This window comes from Pavona decussata, unplaced genomic scaffold (assembly GCF_977016875.1).
Source record: "Pavona decussata unplaced genomic scaffold, jaPavDecu1.1 SCAFFOLD_214, whole genome shotgun sequence".
NCBI lineage: Eukaryota > Metazoa > Cnidaria > Anthozoa > Scleractinia > Agariciidae > Pavona > Pavona decussata.
In genome coordinates this window covers 2,189,327-2,204,054 of record NW_028145619.1, presented here as the reverse complement: position 1 = coordinate 2,204,054, position 14,728 = coordinate 2,189,327, and the positions used below count along the sequence as shown (strand labels likewise).

Sequence of the window (14,728 nt, the reverse complement as noted above, 5' to 3'; positions counted from 1 at the left end):
GTTGAAGATAGACTGGAATTTTTTTTTCTGGCGAAATCAGTCACTCCACTTTCCACCACATTCTGCTGTCCATACAACTCCATTGCCCACATTACCTCACTGTCTTCAACATTTCACTTCCCACGACATTCCATCGTCCACATTTAAGTGTCCGTGACTGTCCTCAAAATTCCTTTGTCCTTGCCATTTTTTATTTTTGAAGACTGACTATCAGGCTTTTTTATTTATTTTTTTTTTTTGGGGGGGGGGGGGGGGTGCGGAGGGAAAGGGAAGAAAAGCCTGATGCGAAAGCATTGAGACCATTATTCATGACGCTTCTCTGCAAATAGTAGCCAATCAAAATAACTTCCGGTCATGCAACTTTATATTTTGAAGCTGTTGGCTGGGAACCCCACGGCAGTTCTCCCACGGCATGCGCTGGGAAGGTGGATCAGCCTTAAAATACATGTAGTATTGTTAAATATTGTGTCATGTAAAGCAAATAAAAATTGTTAAAAAAAAAATAATAATAATAAAACAGGCCTTTTTGTCGTTTTCATATGAAAAAAAAAATTGCATCTCTTGTTATTTAAATTATTAATTCATTTATTTTTTCTGAAGTTTAGTATTCATAAATAAAAAATATGAATAAATAAAATCAGCACAATGTTACTGAGAAAAAAATGTATTGGGTCATCTTGGAGCAACAAACAAGATTCACGAAAGAAATATGGAAACTAAAGACTTTCTTTAGAAAACACCGACTATGGCTACTGAAGCTATGCAAACAGAATATTTTCTGTGCAGCACCTCTTCTCCTCCTCCTCCGTCCCCTCCCCTGCCACTCCCACCTCCCCTTGGGAATTCCTGATAATCGGGGATCATTGGTCGGGAACCGCTGGGTAACCACCCGGTACACAGTCGTCGACATTTTCTTCAGGAAAGAGTGTTGTGCTTCGTTTGTCGTTCGTGATCAAGTAAGCGGCAAGATTCAATCGAACCCCCGAAATTAAAACAGCTAACGTCAAAAGCTTGTAAAAAATATGTAATAGATACAGCAGGTACAGTCAATCAAGTTCATAACCAAGTTAAGCCTCTGCTGCTTAATAATGACTAAAACATGTTTTTAAGTAGCTTTGTTACATTTTTATGATAGAAAATGGCATTTTAACTTTAAAAAAATGAGATATTAAAACACGCTGACTTTGCCTCAGAATAGCGGAAATCGCGTTTCCGAAGACTTGAAATTTCAAAATTTACGGGGGAGGATGCCCCCGGACCCCCTACTGGGGCGCCGCCTTTCATCGAGCCCCCTCTTTTAAAAGCCTGGATCCGCGCCAGCACCCTGAATGGTGATTTGTCTAACCTGTGTTACAGGTGTTTGTTTAACCAAGCGCGAAACTCCCTTTACATTGTCGTTTTGGCTTTAATATTATAATGCAGCAGAATCAAACATTTGCAATCGCGTTGGCGTTACAGTTTGCTTTCTTAAACGCGTGCAGTAGAAAGAGAGGGGTCATCTGAAAAGGCGCCTCGTTCCTCTACATGTACACTCAAGTGAACCAAGGCAAATCATAGACTACGAGTAGCCTTTTTTTTTTTTAGGAATAGCAAAGCAAATCACACGAGAAGACGCGACGCACGAGGGCACGTGGCGCGAACAACTGACGCGCAACTCGCGTGTGCTCTCACTTTACTCACGCCCTTTTATAGGTTTGGTAACCGAAATCTGTCATACTAAACGAGCGGGAAACTAAAGCGACTGAAAGGAAGCCAAACGATCGTTGAATATTTCACTCCAAACTTATTGCCCGCACTCTTATGCACCGATCAACTCGAAACTCCTCGAAACTTCAACATCCCCCCCCCCCCGGGCAAACCCCGGGCATTTGAACTTTTGAAGATTGGATCGTTCAAATTCCCGCCCCCTCGGGCCAAATGGTGTTCAAATGCCCTACCTTATAGTCGGATTTGTCTGTCAAATGCCCCTCCTAAAGAACAATCGGATCCTATCATGAGTTACTACAAAAACTAACATTGAAACTATTAAAAAATGATTGGAAATTCAATTAATTAAGTCGGACAATGTCAATCGCAAGTGTAGGCTGCTCCAACTCCGAAACACGGCAAAGGTTGTTTAACGAGAAATACATAATAACATATTTAAAATGAGTTAGCTGGCTACGTAGCTGTCCGAGTGGCAGGGTATTCTGCAGTTTAAGCCAAAGCGGCGGTTTTTCATTCGACAGTGTTTTCTTTTCTTTCACTGTTCACTGCTGTTTTATGGCTATTCTAAAAACCTCTGCGGACAGAAATGCGGGACAAAGGCGCAGGTTGACTCGTTGTATAAAAAATCTACATCGTTTATATACAATCTATAAAAAATAATTAATATTCAAGCACTCTCACTTTTGAAGACCTTTTTTGTAAGCCAATCGCTCACAAATCACTGACAAATGCTATATCTCTTCCTTTAAACTCTTCCATCTCGTCCAAACACGTGTTTATAGCTGTTAGCGTCTTCGGCGGCGCCCCAAAAAAACGATTTGAAATCTGACACTTCCGGTTCAATTTTCCCCACCTCACCCAGGCAAGGTCAAATTCCCCACCCCCGGGAAGGCCTTACCCGTCAAATTCCCCACTCCCCGGGCACAGAAAATAGTCAAATGCCCGGGGTTTGCCCGGGACGGGGGGGGGGGGGGGGGGAGATGTTGAAGTTTCGATTTGATCGGCGCATTATGACTACATGTAATTTGTAACAACCAATATAGATCAGACCTATTTTGTAAGAATCACTGATCGCATGCACTGAAGCCATTTTTCTTTGATATCCCAAAGCCGGGTGACTTGCTTCAGCCCTATAGAGCGTTTTCATTCACGTGACTACCGTCCATATTGGTTTACTCAAACAACAGAAAGTATTTGCATAAAAAATAGAGTTCAATTCCCAGAGGTTTAGTTTGGGACACCAACATGGCCGCCATTTCTTTGTTTTGGGACACCAACATGGCCGCCGTGACGTCATGTGTAAACACTCTATAGGTACGTCGATTGTTATTTACTTACAGGCGTTATTCAATATCACGTTTACATTACCCGTCATGCACCTGCGCCCTCTCACGTTTGATAAATCTAGCACAGACGTCCGTGAGCCACGGAAGGCAACCGGAAGTCGAGTGTTTCCTTTTTTGGCGAGGTTTTATTCCTTGCCACCAACAGGAGAAGCTCTTATTGATGACTGTGGCTTGACGTTACAAACGCAATGGCGTGAAAACGCTCCAAAAAGGGAAAAAATTAATTTCCAGTTGCCGTCTGTGGCTCAAAAACGTCTGCGCTTAAGTTCCCTAATATTTCCTGTATACGCACGATAGGAACCATCATTTTAACTTAAAATACTTGCATGTAGGAACTTTAAGGATGCCTTCTCAGTAGGCGAAAACTCTGAGGGCAAATAACTTTAAAAAATTTATTTTGAAAAAGCAGAACGAAAATAATGCTACTTTTATTAGTCACTGATGGTTTTTTCATGAAAACGAGGTTGGTACAGTCGGACCTCTATTAGGCGGCCACCCTGGGGACTTTGAAAACTGGCCGCTTAATAGAGGTTGGCCGTTGAATAGAGGTATCGAATACAGCACTTTACTGACAAATTAATAATTCGGGACTTTGGAAAGTGGCCGCTTAATGGAGGGTGGCCGCTTAATAGAGGTCCGACTGTATAAACTTATTGGTGCTACTGTAACAAAGATCCCAAAGGGATCAGTGATAATAAACGATCTGCTGTATCATTGGCTAAAGAATTGACTCAAAGCAATTCGAGGGAAAAGAGAACTTAACATCTATACAGAATACTTAATCCCTGATACAATAATTACAAATTTAAAATAGGAATTCATAGAACCAACTACGAGAAGCCAATAACAAGTGAAAACCGGGAACTGTGTTTGAAAGGACCACGTCGACACAATAGAAGAACCGGATCCTGTAGTAAAGGATATAATCAGCAGCAAATTGTAGACAATCAATCTAAAAAAGAGCAACGCTGATTTCATAGTCAGGAAAATATATTTTTCCAATTCGAAATATTAGAAAAATTTAGTATCCTGACCGTGAGATCAGCCTTGCCCTTTCTTAGATAATTTGTTCAATGAAAAGTGTCATTTTTGTCGTTAACATTATCCGGCTAGCTCCTTGGTTTGTCTTGTGTGCATTGCAATAGCAACTCTACCGTACTTTTTCAAAAAAGCGGTGTATGCGGCGCTCTAACCTGCAATTAGGCTCTCAGTTTTATTTCAGGGCCTGGTTAACCATTTCCACAGGAAAATTAGGCCCAAAGGGGCCAATCTAAAGATTTTAATTAAATATTAAAAATTAAATAACTTTAATTTACCCTCTGCAGTGTTTATAGCACAAGAACTAGTGGGGCCGAGCATTAAACCTTGTAAAGAAACAATTTAAATTGAAAATAACGTGGTTAAAACTCCCAACTGGCAGGAGGCAGACCAGCAGGCTATTTACAAGCGCGTCCGAGGAGTTGAACCTAAGGCTACCGAGAAACAACTCCAGCTAGCGGTTGGAGCGCGACTTGATCCCGGGGCCTCCGTATTTCAAGTCCGGCGTCCTAACCACTCGACCATGCTGCCTCCCTAGAGCAGCGCGACCAATAAGAGGAAATAGCATGGCTGTTGAGATTTGGACTGATCGCGGGTTAGTGGCGCGCGTTCATTTTAGTTAGAAGTGTGGACTCGTTGATTTGCCGCTTACTTTAGGGGTGTCTAACTATTTAGCATCACTACCTATTTTTATCAGCCCAAAATCAGATAACAATAGCAACAAAAATGAGCGTCTCCTTCGAAGCAGGCTTAAGGGAACTGGTCATACAAGTTACACTTACAATACAAGAGCTGACCCAGCTTGTCTGGGGGTAGGGGTATTATCGAAGACACCACCTATCTCATGAACATTACCGACAAAATTTTATTGGCTTTAAAATTTGACTTTATACAGAAATGTTCACCCGGCAAGAGTCGGCATCGCTAAATAAACAAGAGAAAAGGGCTTTGAATCTCATTGGGTTTTTTACTACTTAATAGTGGGGTGGCAATGCAATAAAGACACCATCCTTTGAGATTGAGGAAAAGGGAGTGCAAGCAGAGACCACAATCTATTTTTTGGTTTAGTGGGTCGTGTTCGAGTATAGTAGTTTTGACCACTTCCCTAAAGCGAACTGCATCGTTTTACATTCTTGCTTTGACGCCCTTCGAACATGGGGTTCAATGGCTTCAAAAAGAAGCTTTTGAGGATGCGGGGCTGTTGGAATCGACTGAAGCATAACACTTACACAATACTTATTGTCACTACTATACAACACTTATACTTGTTGTTTAATTTGCCGAGACACCAGCTAACAAATGTGCACGATCAGGCTTCTCAGAGCACTGGCGAAAAGTTCTCAACAGGAGCCAAGTGATAGGCGCAACAGCGAACATGAACGGATGGAGGATTCAAGCCTTTACCCCTTGACGCTCTCAGTCTGCATAGTTTACTTCTTTGTTGTTTAAGGACGGTGCCTACTAATACCGAAGCATTTTAACGCGGTTTATTACTATGCGGGAAAAGCAGATCTTTGCAAGGGCTATTGAAATCCAAAAATGAAAATTGGGGCAACCACGCATTTTTTAGAGATAATTAAGCGACAAAATACAAAACAATGTATGGAATTTTTTTTCCCCAATTGAAACTTAATTATCTCTGAAAAATGCATGGTTACTCCTTATTTTCTTTTCTGATTCCAATAATCCTTGCCAAGGTCTGCTTCTCCCACGTAGTTATAAACCGCGCAAAAATATCTCTGTTCTAGCAGGCACCGCCATTTAGAGACCCAACGTTTTCGGACCATCCAAAAAAAGAAGAATGCGCCGAACGTATGCGCTGTAGCAAAAGTAGGCACCGTCCTTAAATCTGTATCCCATTTAACAGGTCTGTGACTCAAAGGAATTGCCAGCTCCTCTCCGGTCTTGGTAAGACACCTATGAGTAAAGACAATCATATTTAAGGTTTAATGATTCTTTGACCATCTAAACAATGAAAGAAAGAAACCAACAACTACAACATCAACAACAACAAACAAACCAAAAAAGGCTGAAAGATGGCGGAATAGTAGCAGGGGGAAACTTAATTCCAATTCTAGGGCAACTCTCCTTTCATAAATATAAAACTTATACACTAAAAAATCATTAGAATATATTGCACATTTAATAAGCTGAGACTATTCACAAGAAAACTTAAAAAGAAGATGTTGTTTCAATTAATTGGTGTTTTTAGTGACATAGAACTTAAGTAACATGGACAAAGCTGGAAGAAATTATTTATTTTGCCTTTCAACGGGACGTGAAAGGAATCGCACCCATGCATGACCTTCCACTTAATAACTTTATTGGATAAGCATCCAAAGAAGTAACTGCAAGGTCGTGGGTTTGATTCCTGCTGGGACCTCGAATTTTTTTTCCAAGAATTTTCATCGTGTACTTATTATTATCTATTTCCTTCTCATACCATTGAGTCGTTCCGGCTGGTTAACTAAACCTGACCTTTACTTTCCAAAATCAAATGTCACGTTATCTCCAATCAGCATAAAAGGTGCCCACTGTGACACGTCTGAAAAGCCGTTAGCTCTCATCCACTTCATTGTCTGGTGAAGAGCTTCACTGGCACTTTCCCCACGAACAAGATGCTCATAGAAACGACTCATGAACTTCTTTGTTGCCAGGTCTTCTATAGCCCACAGGGCAACCAACACGGAACGCGCACCAGATCCTAAGAACGCTCGAGCGATTCCAACGACTCCCTCGGATCGAATCTGTCCACGTGCACTGTGACAGCAACTTAGCACTACCAGTTTGGCTCTCAGAGGAACTTGTGAAATTTCAGCCATTGTTAATAGGTAGTGTTCTTCACTTGGAATCCCTTCAAAAGAGAGTGGAGCGGCGAGAGCGATTTCTCCTCTTTCGGCATCACCATGGGCAGCGAAATGTATGAGACTTACTGAATGTATGTTCTGAAGAACTGCCTGTTTAGTTGCCTCCTTTCCTAACAAAGGCTGAGCTCCCAGCAGTCGTGCAATCATCCCTGCTTCCTCTTTTGCGCCAGGCAATGGACATAACTTCTCACGACGTCCCTTGTGATACACCTCACCAACTTCAGGCTCACCCACTATCAGTGCACCGGTCTGACTGTGATAGTCGGTTGGACTATCATGAAAAGCCTGAGAGTCCTCAAAGAAGGGACAATGCGGATTCTAAACGTCTCTGACAAATACTTCCCATTTTCATCCTTAAACGCGGAAAATGGAAGTTTGTCATCAGTGTTTTTCGTTTGACAACCTCACCGTTTATAGATCTTCTGTTTTCATATTCCTGACAGTTCGGGGGAAAAGACAATGAACATTAAGGCTAGCCAAACGGCTGTCAGCAGAATATAAAATACTTGAAAATTTTTCCCCATGTTTTGTCTCTTGTAAAATATTACCTAAAAATAGGCCCTCCAACTTGACCGTATCGCAAATGATCTCGGAGTCGCAAAATGATTCCCGACCGGAAATAATCCACAAATTGAACCGAAATGATCCTCAGAGAGGACCACAACAAAAACTCGAAAAAATTCACACGTTCTTATCATCAAACTTGCACGCCCTTACTTTTATTTTTTACGGGATTCTCGTGGGCTCTGCCACGGTTAATTTTTTTAAACTTGTTGTCGTCTCGATGCTGCAAGCAAAATTTTCGTCTCTGTCTTTCTGTCCATCTTAGGATCTCTGTGATGTGTCCTCGGATTTGTGTAGCGCTGCCCTAGAGGCTTCGTATACTTTCTCAGGTAGCGGGTTTTTTTTTTTTTAATTAGTTAATTTTTTTTTAATATATTCAATAAAACTTGAGTTTTCACAAAGTTAATAGAGTGGTTAAAGACGGACTGGAATAATTTTTTTGCCAAATCAGTCGCAGTTCACTGCATATAAGACGACAATCCACTGTCCTTGACATTCTGGTGTCCACTCAACTCCACTTCACACGACAGTCCACTGCCCACACCATTGCACTGTCTACAACATTTCACTTCCCACACGACATTCCACTGTCCGGGGCAATGAAATGTCCGTTGACTTACATTTTATTTATAATTTACAGAAGCCAAGGGATGAAACGCAAAAGAGTCTAAGACCCCATATTAAAGCAGATCACCAATGGTACTAAGATGAAAATAATGATGCAAATTAAAATGTGATGGTAATAAATATTAAATAAAATAACAATAAAAACACTAAGAGAATGAACTAATCCATAAAAAACTTTATAAGTACAGCTTTAAAAGCTAAGAATTCACACTTGTTGCCTCACGAATGGAAGGGGGAAGGGAGTTCCATGATCCCACAAGTCTATGAAAATAAGTATATTTAAGAACATTCGTTCTTGCATATCTCAGCTTTAGAGTCAACTTATCATTGTGTCTGAACGAATAGTGATCAGTTTCCTTATAGAAATCTACATAAGGTCCTACATCAATATCAATTAGTTAGTGAAGAGCTTTGTATAAAAAAGGACATCTGCTAACAATCGCCTTTTTTCCATTGATGACAAATTTAATTTCTTTAGGCGGTTAGCATAGCAGTCCTCAGTCTTTAAGATAATTTGGATTGCCCTTTTCCCTGGGTGGGGGGGGGGGGGGGGGGAGAGGCGGGAAGGGAACTAAAAGAAATTTAATACGGGCAGGCTCCGCATCGAGGTCCGACCCTTTACCCTTTTATATGCCATTTTTGGTAGAAAAGGTACCCCTTTCGTATACCTTCCATTGGCAAATGGTACCCCTTTCGTATACTTTGATTGGAAAATAATGAAAGGCCCATTTAAATACCTAAATGACAGATTTTCCTACCCTTTCATATCCTTTGACTCGTGAAATCCCTACCCTTTCATATACTTGAAACGTGAAAAAGGTACCCCTATCGGGCGGAGGTCCCCGTATAGGCCATTATAGGGAGTACCCCCCCCCCCTCCACCCGGGCCTTTTTTTTTTTAACATTTTCTAGCTTTTCAATGCCCTTTTGGTGTAAGCTGGGACCATATGAGAGACTAAAATTTCTGCAAGGTTGATCGGACTGCGTAGGAAACTTAACACGACAGCGACATGATAGAGACCAACCGAGAATCAACACTAATGATAATGCGGCAACCGTGGGCAGCTGTTTCGAGCTGGTTGGCTCTCGTCAGCACGGTGTAGCACAATCTCGTACCCAAAGTCTTCAGGCTTTTTGGTCAGCGGGGCAACGCCGGAAAGACTCTGGGGACATCAAATTTTATCACCGCAGGATTTCTGCGGTAAAACGATGGAAACCGTTACGGGACAGCCAATCAAAAAAATTGAATTTTTTCGATGTCCAGCAAAAAGTAAAACACCAACGCGAGTCGATATTCTACCAAATGCACGTGGTAGCCGATTTCGGATGGGCCCAAATTCAGACATCCGTCCACGTCATAGCGCGTGTCTACGAACAATGAACAAAAGAACTGAAATATTATGTCGCTGTCGCAATATTAAAAAAGTTAAGCACAGCATATCGGATCTAAAACATTTTTTTTTAAAAATAAGTACTAGTGAGCAGCACACAGCAACGAATCTTGTTAACTTGTTTTATTATCCGACCGGTTTCGTGTGATAACTACACACTTCGTCAGGGATTGAACAAGATAGTTTGGGGAACTTATTTTATACCTAAATTTTACAGCACAAATGACGTTCCACTAGGGTGTGAACAGCAAAAACACCCACAGATATACGTGCAGGATGTGACAAAAAACCTGCCGCTAGGTGTGTAATGTATAATTTTGGGGCTTACGGATTTAACGTTAAATCCGTAAGCCCCAAAATTATACATTACACGCCCTGCGGCAGGATTTTTGTCACATCCTGCACGTAATATACAGTCCGATCAGCCTTGCAGAAATTTGAGTCATTTACATTTTGGCTGATTAGATCTTTTACAGATCCTGTGTATACCTTATTTCAAATGAGAGCGCAGTATTCTAAATTGGATCGTACAAGAGCCCAGTAGAGAGTTTTCAGAGTCTTGCGATCATCAAGATCCACTGTCCCCAGCTCGCTCTTTTTGACTTTTCCCCGGGATCCTTTGCGGCGCGTTCAAACTGCTGGGTAACCTCCCGGTGCACAGTCATCGAGCGCTTTCTTCCCGAAAGAGTGTTGTGCAGCTGTTGTGCTTGTTCTTGTCCTTTGTGATCATGTATTAAAGCGGCAAGATTTCTTTCTTTGCAGGTAAGACAGGCTGTTCAGTTTACTTTTAGCCGTAGTAGAGTTCATTTTATAGGTGACAGCGACAAGCAAAGGACACCTTTCAGGATATTCGAGATCGATAAAAGAAGACCGATTGATTTTAAATTATTCATTGCCTCGAGTAACGCTTTCAAGGTGCTATGGAGTAAACGAAACCCAGATTGGTAGTTACTCAAGAGCTTGTTTCCGTTTAAGTAGTCGTAAAGCTGTTGATAGATAATTTTTCGAAGATTTTTGAGACAAGAGGTAATACAGATATTGGTCGATAATTGCTAAAATCAGATTTACACCTTTTTTTAATGTAGGAGTTAAATTTCGCGATCTTCCATTCGCTTGGAAAAATGCCCTGATCTATACAGCTTTTGAAAATTTTTTTTAGTGATGGTGCGACGATATGAGTAGCTAGTTTTAAGAGTTTACAGGGAATTCGATATAGCCCCATAGCTTTTTTTTCCCATTTATTTGACTCAATAATTCGCACACAGTGCTAACGCTAGGAACCTCTAGTTTAGCAATTAGGGAAAACGCTTTATCAGTGGGCAGAAGATAGGACTCCTGTTTGATGTCTGATGGTAGTATTTTGTTCACCAAGTTAGGGCCGATAGTCTTAAAAAAAATCATTGAAAGCTTCTGTCATTTCATCTGCAGAATTTACAATTTTGTTTTTAATCTTGATTTTGAAAATGTTTCAAATTTTGCCACACTTGCATGAGGTTAGCTTATCAATCAGCATCCATGTTTTGCGCAGGTTCTTTTTGCTCATTTCTAAATTATGCATAAAATACTGCCATTTGGCTTGTCTAAAGGCATTGTTTGTCTCATTACATGTGTGTTTATGTTGTTGGCAAATCCTTGTATCGTTTTTATGAGTCGCTTTTACTAACCCGCTTTCTTTAAAGCAGGGCCTGTTTATTCACAATTTCCATAAATTTATTGAATAAATTTTGTATTCTTCTGAAAATCACACAAAGACACATAATGTGTGGCTCCAGAAAATATCCATACCCCCCCCCCCCCCCCCCCACGGAGGGTTTTTTCAAGTTTTTCCATTTGGTCCCCCCTACCCCTTGGAAATTCCATATCCACAATTTACACATCTATTTTGATCTTGTTAGTACTGTAATAAAATTTAGCCGTAGCTGTTTATAGTTACACCTCAGATGAATACGTAAAGCAGCATGTTTTTCACTGTAGGCTGCCAAACAATAAATTATTGTAAACTACACCACGTTCGCTATTTTATAACACAGTGGCTATTCGTACGGCACCCGTACAGCGACTCCTATTTGCTATTCGTACGGGAGTCCGAAGATTTCATAGGATTTCTCTGTAATTCCTGATTCTCGCTTATCCAAATTATTATATTTACCTTTAGAAGGATTAAGCGAATCCAGTGAGTGCCCTTTCTTTGAGCCAGATAAGTTTGCGTACCGTCTGCTCACTGAGCGAACGAGCCACTCGCGACACTTCAAACTTTTTCCGAGCTACATAAACTCGCACATGTCACGCAACCTCTTCTTCACAGATCAACTGGCTACAATTAGTACACTGAAGGCTAAAAATGAGGGAAAAGAATTTCTTATACCTTATAAATAGTTTTAATACACTGGCTTGGATCGGGGGGTAAGTGACAACTTGGTAATTCAAAGAATTGATTTGAACGGCACGTTGGTAATCCCGTACGAATTATTCGCATTTTTGCTATTCATACGGGAATTCTTCTTCCTTCTATAGTAGGCGCAGTTTCAGTCATTGTAGTGAAAATTTATACCTTTGTCAAAAGGAGAGGTGTGTTCTGTTATCTTCAACATAATTTCTGTACGGAAATGCGAGTGTCCAACAGGTAAATTCTTCCAATACGTGTAACTCCCATTTCGCGGCTTTCTGGCCGTACGAATAGCATCACGCAGGTTGGGAATACGGGAGTCCACGGAACTGCTTAAGTTCAGTATACCACCGGTCAGGATCAGTTGTCTGAATTTCTCAGCGTTAGATTCTTCCTTCTTTCTTTGTTCAAGGATGGATGCTTCGAACTTAAATTTTCTCCTTCCCAATAAGGTGACGAATGAATCTTGACGGAAACTGTTCCACGAAAGTACGGCTGGACAAGTATTGTCTAAGGGAAGTGTTCAACTATAACATTCAAAACCAGGTTAGCGATTCTTAAATTTAATGATAACTTTTACTGCCGATACTCATAGGAATCCCAAATGAATAGCAAATACCAGTTGCTGTACGGTCTCTTCTAATCGCGTGATGTGTGCGTGAATATTGCGCAAAACAATTTAAGTGTCGCCAGTGGCTCGTTCGCTTAGTAAGCAGAGAGTACGCAAACTTATCTGGCTCAAACAAAGGGCACTCACTGGATTCTCTTATTCGTTCTAAAGGTAAATATAATAATTTGGATAAGCGAGAATCAGGAATTACAGAGAAATCCTATGAAATCTTCGGACTCCCGTACGAATAGCAAATACAAGTCGCCGTATGGGTGCCGTACGAATAGCCACTGCGATTTTATAAATATGTTATAAATTATTTATGGAATATTTACTAGGTCACAAACAAAACTGCTGGATTATGAAAGACTAAGGCTCTGAGATTTAATCTTCCTAAAAATGACCGTGGAAAATTCTAGACGTATAGCTGCAGACGCATCCCTTGAAGTGTTCAAACTAATGAGCTTATTAACACCCAAATGTCATAGTAGCTGACCTTTACTCCATTCAACCATTCTCCATTCAATTTTTTCTCAAGAATCTAAGAAGGTACTAAAAGTTTACGCACTTTCAAATAAACCAGTCGTAGTTTTAATTTATGCTTAGTCAAAACAACATATCGAATTACATTTTACACGCAATTAATTAAATTATTGCATACCTATTTCAGCTTTCACAGCGAAACTCTGAAAAATACCTCAATATTACCCATTTTTGTATTTTGCAGTTGTAACTTTTATCCAGTCACTATAATTTGTGAACAGTGCTGTTTATGATATTTTTTGTGTGTACTTCGCTTTGTACTTCGCTTATCAGCACAAAGCTGTATTTTAGCCGTCACACAACATGTTTTTAAAACACCTGTTTGTCAAATGTCGCTTAAATTTGTCTTATACCAAAAGCATACGTCAATAAAGTCATACACTTTGTCTTTGTAGTTTGTAAAGATGGTAAATCCTTTTTATGCCTTAAGTATTTTAATTTTAACATGTCATGCATTTCATGCATGAAACAAAAATTTCAAGTTCAGTTGTAACTAACAACGACTCCGTCCACAGTTACATGTTCTTCAAGACAAACGGCATTGAATCGACTTTGCTAACATTTTACAAACTTGTAATTACACGGATAACAATGAAAATATGTGATAACCTAGTTATTGAACATTCGAAATTGCACTTTATAAACAAATGAAATATGGGGAAGATAATTTTCTAGTCGGCCATTTTGTTCGACTTGACATTAAACATGTTTCTCTGGAGTGCTTTCTGCGTGTATGAAGCTACTAACAATAATGGAAAATATATAACAGAGAATCTTATGTTTATCTCAATGGACGTAAAGTTTCATTTTGTTTGGTTACCTTAATCGATTGGCAAAGTACGTAAGTGTTTAGTCGATCGCATTTGAAATCCTCTGGAAAGAAAACTCTTTGTGTACCCCCCTCCCCTTCAGAAATCTACCTCTCTCAGACCCCTCTTCCCCCTTGGAATTTCCGTGACCCTCCTTGAGGTGGGTATGGATATTTTCTGGAACCACACAATTACAATAAAATAATTAAATGGACACCAAGAAACTAACCAAAATTTATAATGAGTCTATCTTGTAATACTCAAAAGTCAGTGACCAAATCAAATTTTTAAACCCTTTAGTTTTACAAAAGTTCAATTTGCAAGGAATTGTGAAAAGTCTTTTTTTGTTGTTCAGTCATCTGCCGTAGGCTAGGGGTTTCACTGGTTGGGTCAGATACAGCGTGCAAAGAAAGTCATGTCCGATAGCCTGGGACTAGTGGATTTTCCGATCGGGCTAGTGGATTCTAACCATCACTTGCTCGACAGGCAAGTGAAGATTTTTTGGGAATTAAAATTACAAAATTACTATGGACCAAAAGCCGTTTTTCAAGCTGATCTCACAAAGGGAAATCTTTTGAAAAAGTATTCCATTACATGTACATTTCATGCCCGACATTATGCGTGCAATTTTTCCTTTGTAGTCTAGTCCACGCAATTCAAGTAAAAATAATTTGAAACATGACTAACCCTCGCTAAATAAGAATTATTTCAGAAAAAGCTAGTTGTCTGTATTATGCTTCATCATTCAATGAACTTACCAAAAGGGTTTTGATCTTGTGCTCCGGTAAGAAAGTTATTCAGTTGCGTTCATGGTTTTTGCACTGACACGTGCGTTTCAAT

At 40.1% G+C, this 14,728-nt stretch overlaps 2 protein-coding genes across 4 annotated transcripts in view; one reads left to right on the top strand and one right to left on the bottom strand.

Annotated features, from left to right (window-relative positions):
* Window positions 1–14,728, top strand: part of LOC146460210 (uncharacterized) — a 59,979-nt gene that overhangs the window by 38,364 nt on the left and 6,887 nt on the right. The window contains exon 1 of one of the 3 annotated variants that reach the window (XM_085088492.1): window positions 10,209–10,302. The exons of the other annotated variants lie outside the window; for them this stretch is intronic. The gene's annotated coding sequence lies outside the window, so the exon portion shown is untranslated. Of the gene's footprint in view, window positions 1–10,208; window positions 10,303–14,728 lie in introns of those variants that run through there. 3 annotated transcript variants of the gene reach the window in all.
* LOC146460211 (tetratricopeptide repeat protein 28-like) lies at window positions 5,881–7,331 on the bottom strand. The gene is made up of 2 exons (XM_085088573.1): window positions 6,570–7,331; window positions 5,881–6,008 (listed from the first exon to the last, which is right to left on the bottom strand). The coding sequence occupies exon 1, from the start codon at window positions 7,103–7,105 to the stop codon at window positions 6,572–6,574; it is 534 nt and encodes a 177-aa protein (XP_084944699.1). The 5' UTR covers window positions 7,106–7,331; the 3' UTR covers window positions 5,881–6,008; window positions 6,570–6,571.

Excerpts from the sequence above, each read along its gene's own strand:
- LOC146460211 (XM_085088573.1), bottom strand. The coding sequence starts at position 7,105 with ATGATTGCACGACTGCTGGGAGCTCAGCCTTTGTTAGGAAAGGAGGCA.